This window comes from Macrotis lagotis, chromosome 2 (assembly GCF_037893015.1).
Source record: "Macrotis lagotis isolate mMagLag1 chromosome 2, bilby.v1.9.chrom.fasta, whole genome shotgun sequence".
Taxonomy (NCBI): domain Eukaryota; kingdom Metazoa; phylum Chordata; class Mammalia; order Peramelemorphia; family Peramelidae; genus Macrotis; species Macrotis lagotis.
Window position 1 is genome coordinate 104,316,205 of NC_133659.1, and position 12,686 is coordinate 104,328,890.

At 41.2% G+C, this 12,686-nt stretch overlaps 1 protein-coding gene across 3 annotated transcripts in view; it reads right to left on the bottom strand.

Annotated features, from left to right (window-relative positions):
• Nucleotides 1-926: 926 nt before the first annotated feature.
• The window catches only part of PIK3C2B (phosphatidylinositol-4-phosphate 3-kinase catalytic subunit type 2 beta), a 75,483-nt gene continuing 63,723 nt past the window's right edge, over nucleotides 927-12,686 (bottom strand). For 2 of the 3 annotated variants that reach the window (XM_074222454.1, XM_074222455.1), the window contains 10 exons: nucleotides 12,241-12,410; nucleotides 11,083-11,239; nucleotides 10,554-10,663; nucleotides 9,490-9,691; nucleotides 8,951-9,075; nucleotides 6,369-6,486; nucleotides 5,621-5,702; nucleotides 4,978-5,084; nucleotides 3,470-3,598; nucleotides 928-3,258 (listed from right to left, as the gene is read on the bottom strand). In XM_074222454.1, the coding sequence (XP_074078555.1) occupies nucleotides 3,070-3,258; nucleotides 3,470-3,598; nucleotides 4,978-5,084; nucleotides 5,621-5,702; nucleotides 6,369-6,486; nucleotides 8,951-9,075; nucleotides 9,490-9,691; nucleotides 10,554-10,663; nucleotides 11,083-11,239; nucleotides 12,241-12,410 (1,389 nt within the window). In that variant the 3' untranslated portion in view covers nucleotides 928-3,069. Of the gene's footprint in view, nucleotides 3,259-3,469; nucleotides 3,599-4,977; nucleotides 5,085-5,620; nucleotides 5,703-6,368; nucleotides 6,487-8,950; nucleotides 9,076-9,489; nucleotides 9,692-10,553; nucleotides 10,664-11,082; nucleotides 11,240-12,240; nucleotides 12,411-12,686 lie in introns of all 3 variants that reach the window. The other variant, XM_074222456.1, reaches the window with a different exon arrangement.

Here is a 12,686-nt window from a genome sequence, read left to right on the forward strand (position 1 = left end):
AGTAACTTCCTAAAATACTACACAAAGGGTACTAGAAGATTCAATAAGAGTTTAGAGAAATTTGTGTATAATCGGGGGTTTGAAAACTGACTGTATTCTGGGATTTGTAATTCAGAAAGACCATTCCTCAGAACTATAAATACCAGGATGCTAATAATTTCTCAAAATGTGTAATGGGTTGGATCCATAATAGATTAGGGCAGCTAGATGATGCAGTGGATAGAGCCCTGGCCTTCCACTCAGGACAGGAGTTCGAATCCAACTTCAGACACTTGACTCTTCCTAGCTGTGTGACCCTAAGCAAGTCAATTCCCTCACATCCAGAGTCAGCTCCAATCTTCCTGATTCATATCTGGTCACTGGACACAGATGGCTCTAGAGGATAAAGTGAGACTGATGACTTAGCACAGACTCTCCCCCTCACTCAAATCCAATTCACATGCTTGTCATGGCATCACCTCCCTGATATTGTAGATTCTTCAAACCTTTGAAGGACAAACATTAGAACAGATTATGGGAAACCAGAGTTGTCAAAATATCCTGTCATTTTCCATTTGTCTTCATACAGGACACCTATGCCTTCCCATATAACTCTTGGTACCAGTATCATGAATGGGTGCCCCATGGTTCTGACCCAGTAAAATAATTTTCAGGTAGGTAAAATCTGTAAAGTAAAGGCTGTTTCTTTTCCCCACAGATGGTCCCCTACTTAAATAACAAATGAAGGGGCAGCTAGGTGATGAAGTGAATAGAGCACCAACCCTGGAATCAGGATGACTTCAAATCCAACCTCAGACACTTAATACTAAGCTGTGTGACTTTGGGGCAAGTCACTTAACCCCATTGCCTTAAATAAAAATAATTATTTTAGGTTTTTGCAAGGCAATGGGGTTAAGTGACTTGCCCAAGGCCACACAGCTAGGTAATTATTAAGTGTCTGAGGCTGAATTTGAGCTCAGATACTCCTGATTCTAGGGCTGGTGCTCTATCCACTGCACCACCTAGTCACCCCAATAAAAATAAATTTTAAAAAACCCAAGCGGGAGTAGACCCTCTTGGAAATCTGATAAGATGTTTATCCTACAGATATTTTGAACTCAATCTCTAAGCACCTTGAAAACCATCAATTCTGTTCCTTGAATGTTATTTATTAAAAAATACAGTTCCAGAGAAAGTGAGAAACACATAGGGCCAATGGGTAAGGGGTACAGTACAGAAGCCTCTTTTTTTACCAAGGCTACTGGGGTATACAAAATAAAATAAACTCCAAGCAATGACCTTAAAACACTTCTGGTCCATTCATCTGAGAAGGCTCCACATGCAAGTTTAACAGAGGATAACAAGAGCCCAGCTTCCTTCTCTGTTCTTTTTAATATAAAAGAAAAATAGAGATTTGGGGGGCTAATGTTGTTGCATCCAATTGGAGCTGTTCTCTTCAATCCTTGGGAAAGTACATACACAAAGCAATATGGATCAGGGGGTTTCTGATCCTAGAAGATGGAGTGGAGAAGGTCCTGATGAGGAAAAGCAAGATAATTGGAAGAGTGGCTTCTGGCCTCATTTCTTTTCACTTTCCATCATTCGGGTAGAATAAGAAGCAGTTTAAACTACTCTAATTCAGTCTTTAAGATAATGTTCAAAGTCTCTCTCTGCCACAAAAGACTATGAAAAATGAAGTCCCAAAAGTAGCATCTAACACCCAGAGGTGGAAGAATAAAGTCTGGCTACAAGAAAACTTTTTCCCCCTCCCAACTCCTGAAGTGGGTGATAGGAGGAGGATGATCCCACCTTCCATTTCAATTCCTTATCAGTTCAACCAAAAAGAAGAAGACACAGCAGCAGTTCAGGCCTTTCTATCAGCTCCATCTCATTTCAGTCCAGTTATAGATAATCCCTTGAGCTCCAGACTGGACAGATGGATTGTGAGAAGGAAGAAACCATTATATAAAAAGAATAGCCAAATAAGAAAGAAAATTAGTTTAAGAGAGAATAAGAGGAAAAGAGAAATGAAAAGTGGTGAGGAAGGAATGCTTCTCAGAAAAGACCTGAAAGGCAGACAAGATGATCTATTTCCTCTCTGCCCCAAGCCCTGTCTGGCTGAAGGTCCAGACTACCTAGGTGAGGGCTGCTTATTTCAAGATCAAGCATTTTGTCCCACCAGAGGAAATACAGAGGAATAGGTGAAAGCAAATCACTGGTAGCCTCCAGAAGAGGACCCAGTGTATGGTAGGGGGGGGAAAAGGTGGAAGACAAGGGTGATCAGATTAGATCCTACTGAAGTGAGGGAGTGAGGTGAATCACTCTCCCAGAAGAGCATGGTCCCCTGAGCACAGGTCACCCCTGGCAGGACTCCAGAAATGGAAGGCCCTTCCTTACACATGTACAAATTATACAGCTCTCCTTTGGAAGCAAAATCTTTAACAGGCACAGAGGAGCAGTTATCTCTTCTAGCACATGCTCCCCCTACCTCTCCCTCTCTCCCCCAGCCTGCCTCCAGAGGGGAGGAGGACTCAAGAAGGGGACCTAATGGACTCCCTCTCTGTCCCCCACCAAACAATAATTCCTATGGATAAAAAAAACCCTAGGGAAAGTCCAATAAGAACCTTATCAATAATACAAAAGAATATCAAACATTCTTCCCACCCCCTACCCCCACCCTCTATGGCATATGCCAGTTCTCAAGATACCTCCCTGTCCAGTTAGGACAAAATTACTATTTCATTTTTTAAAAATTAAAATTAAAATATCCACCTTCCCTCTTAAAAAAAAATTTCCCCCAATGTCCCACCCCAACTCCAACCAGTCATTGCTCCCTTGACACAAGGTAAACTTAAAACTCGTTGCACCCTTGCAGCCATGATGGAACTGACCATCACAACTCGAGTTCAATCTGAGGATGGAGGGATGGGGAAAGATTGCTCTCTCTCTCCCTCCCATCACTGGAAGCTAAATCCACCTGGATAGGGGATAAAATGCTCCTAGGGCTAAGACTCTGCCCATTTTCAAGAAAACGAAGGGACTCAAGTTCTACCACCATCCTGATGGACCTAGCCCATAACTCTGCTGGGCTCACACAATCCCATGACTTCGGGATCCTAGTTCAAACCAGCCCATCTTCTCCTGGGTCAGGTCCAGCTCCCGAAGACGGATATGAACCTCCCCAAGAAGGACATTTTCCCAGAATCCTTGCTCACTTAGTACACTCAATTGCAGGTCCCGCTGCTGAAGGTCTCCTTTAGGAATTCCATCATAAACCAGCTGCAAAGGTAAAAAAAAAGTGAAGAGGAAAAAAAATGTAAAAAAGAGAACTTTGAGAGCACAGAAGATACCTACGGAGACAGGGAATGAAAGGACTGTGACTTTCTCTCAAAGGTATACAAAGTTACAAAGGAGCCTCCTTTACACAATTTAGGAGATCAGCCCATACCCTGCCTTGACAACTCTGTTTCTGCTAGATTCCCCCACTTACCATCTCATTGTAGGTTGGGTTGCAGGTTTTTCGGGCCACTTTAGTTTTCCTCTTGGTGGTCTTCTGGGGGTCTGGGAGGAGGTAAATCTTCACATAGGGGTCAGGGTCATTCCCATCCTGGAGCAGCTGCTGCAGATAAAAATTGCAAGGTGTGATGACAGATACCCCTCCTTACTTCTAATACCTTATCTTCCATTTACCAACTATCTCTTCTAGCCAGACCAGACTGCCAGACACAATGCTTTTATTTCCACACCTATGTTTTTATGTTCTCATCATCTGGAATATATCTTCCTAAAATCTTCCCTTATTAAAATTCTATTTTGATGCCACCTCATTGTGGTATTTGGTTCCAAACCCCAGCCTCTGGCAGCTCCAACCAATCTGAAAGAGTTTTGTATACAAGCCTGGTGATAGGATATACCTCTCTGTTGTCTAAGGACCAACCTAGTAAAGCTTAAAGAAGACTGGCTATCAGATAATTAATTTTTTTGGTTGCCATACCTCATGAAGACCATAGACTAGATGAGTGATCTCCAAATGTTTTTGGCTTCATGCCCCCTTAATAAAATTTCTGAACATTTGCCTCATTATGTGTATATTTACTTAGTTATAAATTATGTGCATATCCTACTGTACTAATATATAAAGAGAAATTTCAAAAGGATAACATAATGATGAGTTAATGTTTGATCACAAAATCAATAGGGAATCAGTGGAATTTATTGAGTAGGGAGATATGATCAGATCTGTATTATGGAAATCACATTGGCAGCTGTGTAGACTGGAAAGGAGAGAGACTGGAGACAGGAAGATCAATTAAGAAGTCATTTTAAGAGTGAGGAAATGGAAAGGGAAAAAGGTTGAGAGATAAGGAAGCAAATCTGACAAGACATGGCAAATGATTAGATATATGGGGTGAAGGAGAAAATGTGAAGCTAAAGATTGACATCAAGGCTTTGAAAGCCTGGGTGAATGGAAAAGACAGGGTTTCTGACATAAGAAAGAGAGTTTGGGAGATGAGTAGATAATGGCCCATTCACACCCCACTGTGAATCTTGCTTACCCTGTATGACTCCCTCCATCCCTCCCAAAAACAAAAAAGGGGAAGTAGGGCTCTTATTACAAGGGTCATATTCCCCACATGCCTGATGCTGTAAATACTAAGTCAATTTAAATCATGTTTTGGTCACTTCCTGACCTTATTTGTAGTTTTCTTGACAGATATGGTAATCTTTCCTTCTCCAACTCATTTTACAGATGAGAAAACTGAGGCAAATAGGGTGAAATGACTTGCCCAGGGTCACACAGTGTCTTTGAAGCCACATTTGAACTCAGGATACTGAGACTTCCTGATCTAACTGCTCTACTCAGTCAATACTGGATTTGATGTGGAGGTCACTCATGACAAGTGGAAGGAAGAATTGAAAAAAGGGTAAAGCCAGTCAGTATAAACATAGGAAAACCAAAGCTCAACTGGCCCAGAATTGCCTGAGCTTAGCACTTACCAAACCCCGGATATGCATCACCATGATGAACAGCTTATTGTTTTTGTAGGAGATGGATAACTTTACCTCTCCCCCTACCTTCCCCACTGGCCGGGCCCATGTGCCATCTACAGAAATCAAAGGGAAAAGAAAAGGTAGTATGAGTTCTAATCACTTCCCTGCAGTATGGTTATTTAAATCTGCTTCCTGCCCTACTTTCACCAGTTTCTCATTGTCTAATCACGGAAGAAGGCTGGCCCTCATTACATTAGATAAATGAACTAAATTGGAGTGATGTATAAAGCAGCATGGTGAATGAAAAGCATACCAGATTGGAAGCTTTAAAACCTGAGCTCCATACTCCATTATGATAGTGCCTGCATCTCTGGGCTTCAGTCTCTACCTCTATCATTAGATAGTTCTAGGAATAGCATGGAGATAGAAATGGGGACAGAGAACTATAATTGTACTATTTTTCCTTGAATGGGACCCTGAAAACCTGCTGCAGCAATAGGAAAAGGTAGAGGGGGCAGGACCAGGGCAGGAGATTGAGGATGGAATCAGTAGATGAAGCAGGGAAAGAAAAGGCCCTAAAAGTCCAGAAGGGATGACTCTGGAGAAGGGGAAGTATGGTTATGGAGCTCTCCTGGAACAGAGACTGTACCTGAGGATTTGGGAGCTGGGATGATGCCAGCAGCCTTGTCATCCCTGGGCAGGGGGTGGAAGAAGGTGTATACCAAATCACACTAGAAGGAAAGCACAACACACTCAAGTTTAAGGGCTCTCTGATTTCCCTCCTGAAATCTTGAAGCCCAGATCAGGTTCCTCCCACCAACTGCTACCCACCTCCTACTTAATCTGATGTTGATTTTCTGCCCTAAACAGGTATCCCCACTCATCCTCCCCTGTCTCTGCAAGTTCAGCTTTCACAAAAGGTATTCTGTCCTCTCCCCACACCCTAACATACTCATCGGAAAGTCATCCTTTGCTAAATCTTGCTCCCTCCTTCCTTAACAATCAACCCCAAACTTCCCTTTCCGCCAAGGAAACATTCCATGACTAACTGCTTTTGACTCTAATCACTCTAATTCTTCTAGGATCCCTAATGAATATGTGCTGATTCCCATAGTTGATATGTCTTATGTTCCTATCATTTGTATTAACATCTTTGGCTTCTATTAGGAACTTCTCAGAGGTCAGATGCTATCTCCTCTTCTTCCTCTTTTCTCTCTACATAGGACAGTGAGGGCCAGGGCTTTACACAGAGAGTGCTTAAAAGGAAAAGGTCAAAGATCATTAGACTTTCAGGATCTTTGGCAAGAAGTATCTCCAGGGCCCTTTTTTGCACCCTCTTCCTCCCTTTTTCAATTACTCCCACAACACCTCTGTTGTATGAATGGGGATGTACCCACCTCTGCCACCTCTGGGGATGAATGTATCAGATGCCAGATATAGCCATTCAGCAGTTCCTTCCTCCTCTCTGCCACAGCCTCACCTCTAGAGCGGCCAATCACAAACCTACTGGGAAAGCTGGAGTGCGAATGAGGGATGTCCATAGGAGAGGAGGAAGACAAAAGGTGACAAAGAAAGAAAAAGTCTTTAAACATTGAAAGTTGGCAATATTTAGACCCAAACTTCTCCATGAGCTCTCCTCAACCTGAGACCCTTTTTTCTTTTCACAAAATCAAACAACTAGAAGGGACCTAAGTCTAAGTCTTTCCCCATCTCATAAAGTGCCCCATTTCTCTAGGTTCAGAGGACAAAATCATATCCCAGTCTAGCTTCTTAGTGCCTCAATGCTACCTGGGAATGAACCTAGCAAAGAATGGAAAGACTCATCATTAAAAGACTCCTTTTAGAAAAAGAATCATTAAAAAAAGGCATAGTTCCACCACCTGCAGAGAGGTGATAGATGCAGGTTTTAGAATGAGATGATTTTTTCATAACTAATGTAGGAATTTATTTTGCTTAATTTGCTTTATCTTTTTTCTTTTTTTCATAAGGGAAAAAGTGGGAGAAAAAGAAAAATACTTGTATTAATTAAAAAAATTTTATATAAAATAAGCATAAAAGGATTATAATTTTGGAACAAAAGAAGGTGAGACCTTTGAGACTGCCACATTTTACAAGGAAAAAAAGAAATTATTTCTTATTTCCATTAGGTCTAGTCTGATTTGTTTCTGGCAGGACAGGGCTTGTTTTTATGACCTAGATCTGGATTTTTCCAATTCTAAGGAGTTTTGGGGTAATAGCTATTTGGCCAGCAAGGGAAACCTCTTCAAAATGGCAAAAGTATGCCTCTACCAAAAAAAGCAGCACCAAAATATGAAAGGCATGTCCCAAAAGTCTTGGTGAATTTTTAAACTTTAATAACTTAAACCTTAATAACTTAAATCAGGTAACTTTAATAAGTAAACTTTTTATAGCTTAATATGCCACTGGTTTTCGGGAATGCCTTAACTATAGCAATACATTTGATAGTTGTCAAAAAAGTGGGAACAAAACAGATGCCCCTTAATTGAGGAATAGCTAAACAAATTTTGGAAAGCATTGGAATTTCACATAGTAGTAAGAAGTTACAAGTATAAGTGATAAAGAGCACCACAGGAAAACATATAAACCTATGCAAGGTGATACAAGCAGATGTAGAAAAATAATATATTCAATGACCACAAGAATATAAATTAAAAAAGCACAGCAAAAAATAAATAATTGGAATAGAATGCTGGGGAATTATAATGACCAAGTGATTTTTTTAAATGAAGAGGACATTTGAAGACAATCAGAGGCACAAATTAGCAGGACACTTTTGAAAGCTCCAGGTTGATCTTTTTCTATACACTTAAAAATAAAAGCAGGCCACACATAAGAAAGAATTTTAGATTCATATATAATCCTTACCCATATCACCATAGGGTAATTAATAAAATTTTTTTAAAAAATTAAAAGGGAGAAAAAATGCCTGGGTTGGGTACAGGGGAGGGGCAGTGGGAATGAAAATTATAATACCCAATTTTGACCCCAGGAAAAAAATATAGCAAGCTTTTTTTTTAAACAACTATTATCTCATTTGATTCTTACAACCACCCTGAGAAGTCAGTGCTGTTATGATTTCCCATTTTACAGATGAAGAAAATGATGCAGGTGGAAGTTAAGTGACTTGCCAGGGTCACACAACAAATAAGTGTCTGGGGATTGAGATTTTCCTGACTCCAGACCCAGAGCTCTATCCTTTCTGCCACCTAGCTGACCTGATTTTTTGCTAAATTGCTTTTTTTCCTTTCTCTCCTTTATTCTCTATTATAAGGGACAACTTTTAGAGGAGAATATTGAGAATATGGGTGATATGAGAGCAGGATCTGTTTGTCTTTCTTTGTATCCCTAGGATACAAAAGGCCCCCAATAGATTGATGTTGGTCCTTCATTCTTGGAGACCATGACACATAGTGGACAACCTTCATAGATCTGCAAAAGGTTCAGAGATTTGTTCTGTACCCAGAGGATTTCTGTCTTTTTAAGGAAATAGGGCTAAGAACAGGAGAGAAACAATGATCAGGGAGGTGATGGCATGACAAAAAAGTGAATTAGATTTGAATGAGGGAGGGCTGTGCTAAGTACCAGCCTCACTTTCTACTCCAGAGCCATCTGGTCCAGTGATTAGATATGACTCAGGACAACTAGAGCTGACCCTGGATTTGAGGCCGTCAGGGTTAAGTGACTTACCTAAGTCATACAACTAGTAGGTAACAAGTGTGAGAAGTCAGATTTGAACAGATCCTCTTGACTCTAGGGCTGGTGCTCTATCCATTGTGCCACCTAATAGCCCTAAATGTTTATTGATTAACAAAATATATCAATCAACATTTTTTAAAAAATCTAAATCCCCTCTTTCAAGGAAGGGCCTGCTTCTGCCTTGAGCCTCACTCCCCCCACTATCAGCTCACCATTGCCCCATTGTGTATCAACAAAGGGCTACCAGGGAGTGGCTGAATACCTGGGCAGATGGAAGGAAGGGAAGAGAAGACGTAGCTTGTTGTGTAATTCCTGGAACTCCTCAAAAGTCCGCTGGATATATACAGCTTCGTGTGCATTCTCACGCATCACCTTCACCACATAGATCTGCAAAGACCCAGAGACTTGTTCTGTATCCCCTCTACCATCTGTACCCTGAGGATTTCTGTTTGTTTGGGGAAGTAAGGCTAAGAACAGGAGAGGAAGAATGAGAAAGGAACCCGGCCCTTTGAAAAAGTTTTAACGATCTTCCTTAAACAGAAAGGCTCCTGGGCTCTTCCAATGGAGAGAAAATATTATGTAGCCAAGTAGCAAATAATAATATTTGCTTGGGCATACCTCATAAAATAAATACTCAAGAAGAAAGAAAGGGTCATCTGTCCATTTTCCTCTTCAGGCACAAAAGGGAAGAGTGCTGTACTATCCCTCTATTATATATTCTATTTGGGTCCCTATCAGATCAGAAGGAGGACTGTTCCCCTAAGCTAGTATCTGTGGGAATTGGGACAGGTGGACACTTACATAGCCTTTGTGAGGGTGGAAGACCTTCTCATGGCGACAAAGAAAGACATCACTGATGCGTCCAGAGCTCTTGAGAGTGTAAGTGCGAGGGGCAAAAGAGAGTGTCATCCGGTCATCGGAGCCTGTGAATTTCATCTGTGCCAAGTTGTGGATGAAGAAATTGAGCTTTGTGGCTACGCTGCCCAGGCTGGACTCTATTAACCTGTTGTAGGATGGCAAGAAAATAGAGGCAGTGACCCGGCTGGATGCTTCCATGTCTACATAGGATACCTTGCCTCCCCTGGACCTCCTAGCATAGCAGTTGGTTGGCAATTCCCAACGTATTTACAAATCATTTTATTTTCTGGTCTTAGTTTTGTCCCAGACCTGTGATTTCATTTGTGTGGGGAATTCTTGGCAAATAAATGCCTTCTACCAGTACAGATCATCAATTTCTCTGCAACTTAAAGAGATTCTTGGACCACCTCAGAGTCACATTTCCAGTATGTATCAGACAGGATTAGAACCCAGCCCTCAAAATCTACAATGCCACAATGATTTTCATATTATTTTGTCTTGTGTAGTTACTAATGAATAGCTTCTATAAGTTTAACAAAAGCAATATCTTCAACCATCCTAGACCACATTCTGTATAAATTAAGCTTTTGATTAATGCTTGTTGAATTGAACCACCTAGGTGAAAACATGGATCAATGAAAACTATGGAATCACAAGGTTAACACCAAAGGGGATCTTAAAAATCATCTAGTTCATTATTCCTTCCCTTCCCCCATTTTACATATAAAGAAAATGAGACTAAGAGGCAACTACATCCCTACTGATTTCATTGCAAAAAACATTCAAAACAAGCCTCACTGATGGTCTAGTTTCTTTCCATTTAAATGACAGTGCCTACCAAACAAATTCAGATGGAAAAACTGAGGCCCAGACATGAGCACAATTGCCCATAGACAGCAACTCAAAAGCAAAAGTGAACCCATAATTAAAGCCAGGATCTTATTCTCTAGTTTCCAGCCTCTTCTAGTATCTCAAAGGGAGCACAGCTGCAGCATTCAGGACATTACCTAGTGAAGTAGGTGGTAGCATTGGCCTCTGAATCCTGGGGCCTCAAGGCATCATATACATACTTGAGGTCCTCAAGGTCAGAAAGCTCAGGGATCCCACAAGACAGCATCTGGGGAAGAGGCAAAGAGGAAGTTGCACATGTCACTTTGGTGACTTCCAAGGCAGTCTGTTCCATGTAGACTCCCTTGTTCATCCTGGGGAATAATGGTCAGGGAATCATCTATAACCAACCAGCTTGAGAACCCAAGAGGTTGAGCTATGACAAGATACCCAGAAAACTGATGATTCAATTCAAGAAGTATTTCCGAATGGCCTGCTAAGGGGTAGGGACAAACAGCAAGAGTCCCTGGTCTCAAGTTGCTTATAATCTATTGGGGAATAATAACAATAACTGATATTTATTTGTTATTTAAGGCACATTATTAATTTGATCAGATACCCCATATCAAGTCAAGGTTGAGGGTATGATTTAAAGGACAATATCAAGCTGCAGGGTGGAGGGGATTAGAGGAGGATGAGTTCCCTCACCAGACCCAGAAGGTTAAGGAAGAGGTGGGTATGCTTTCGAATGAGGTTGTAGGCCTGGCAGCAAAGGTCCACAAAGTCATGGAAGCGACTGGATGGTTTGTCACCTCCATTAATGACATACGCCATATCTGAGGTAAAGACGAAGGGGGCACGGTCCCTGGGCCAAGAGAAATATACATGCAGAGTCAAGTTAAAATGAAAGACAAATCCTATCCTCCCAGACCCATTCGATGTATTAACTCATCTATACATCTCCCTGCAGGCAGAATGAATTTCAAACAAGAAAAATGGAAGTTTTGAATCTTTTTTATTTTGGTCCTATAATGTTATCAATATAGGAAACTTCCTTTATCAATTCAGATTAGCACTTTATCTGAAATTTGTAGACTTAGAAAGTTATTTGCCACACTTGGGAGTGGGCTAAGTGAGCTGAAGTCAATTCAAAGTACTCACCAATATGGTAAACCTGAAGAAAGAGGGTCACCAAACTACTTAAGGAGAGAACTAAAGTGAATCAGAAAGGGAGAAGGTCAAAACCCCCATGTCAATCAGTATTTTTTTTTTAATTAGTCATACCCAGGCTAGATATACAATATTGGATCACAGACCAGATCCCATTACTGATTGACATGGAAGTTTTGATCTCTCTTTCTGACTCATTTCAGTTCTCTCCTTAAGCAGTTTGGTGACCCTCTTCCTGAGGACTTACCATATTGGTTCTGGACTTGGTGAGTACATTGAATTGGCTTTAGCTCACTTAGCCCACTCCCAAGTTCAAGTGATTTACCAGCCTCAGCCTCCTCAATAGCAGCGAGTAAAGGTGTACAATATAACAACTGGCTAATTCAGAGTCTTGAGAACTTTAGGGAAGAGGACCCTCAGACCATCCAGACAGTCAGTTTCCATATAGTTACTTAGGCTCAGTCCTTTCAGCAGCAATTTAAGGTCAATTCTTAATATAAACTGAAAAATAACTGATCTTTCCTTAATTAACTTTTTAAGCTGCAAGGATCATTAAGTTGTTCCCAAGTCTTCTCTTCCCTAGATTAACAAAGTCTAGGGTCCTGTCACCCATTCCCCAGCACTAAACATTTCAACTGGCCTCCATACCTTTCTCACTCATAAATAATATATACTTCTCACCAGAGGCCCACTCACCGCTTTATATTGCCGAACATCTGGGCATGGCCCAAGAAGCGGCCAAAATCAATGTGGAACATGTGACCCGTGGTCTTGAGCATGATGTTGTCATTGTGACGGTCACAGATGCCCAGGACATAGGTGGCCACGCAGCAGCCAGCACAAGAGTAGATGAAATTCTCCACAGCCTAGAGGAAGAAGGAAAGCATGGAACTGGCCAAGGAGCAACAGGGGCCATAGGTTTGTCCTTTCTGAATGGATTTGTATGAGAGCCAGTTGGAGAAGGACAAACATTATGCTTTCTGCCTTTGCCACCATTGATGCTTGAACATATACTATCCTGTATCCACCTCTGGGTCATACTTGTTTGGATGAGAGATCCTCAGTATTAAGAGAATGGTTCATGAATACTCAACACACATTATACCATGGCAAATTTATGGTTCATATAACAAAGGGTAGAG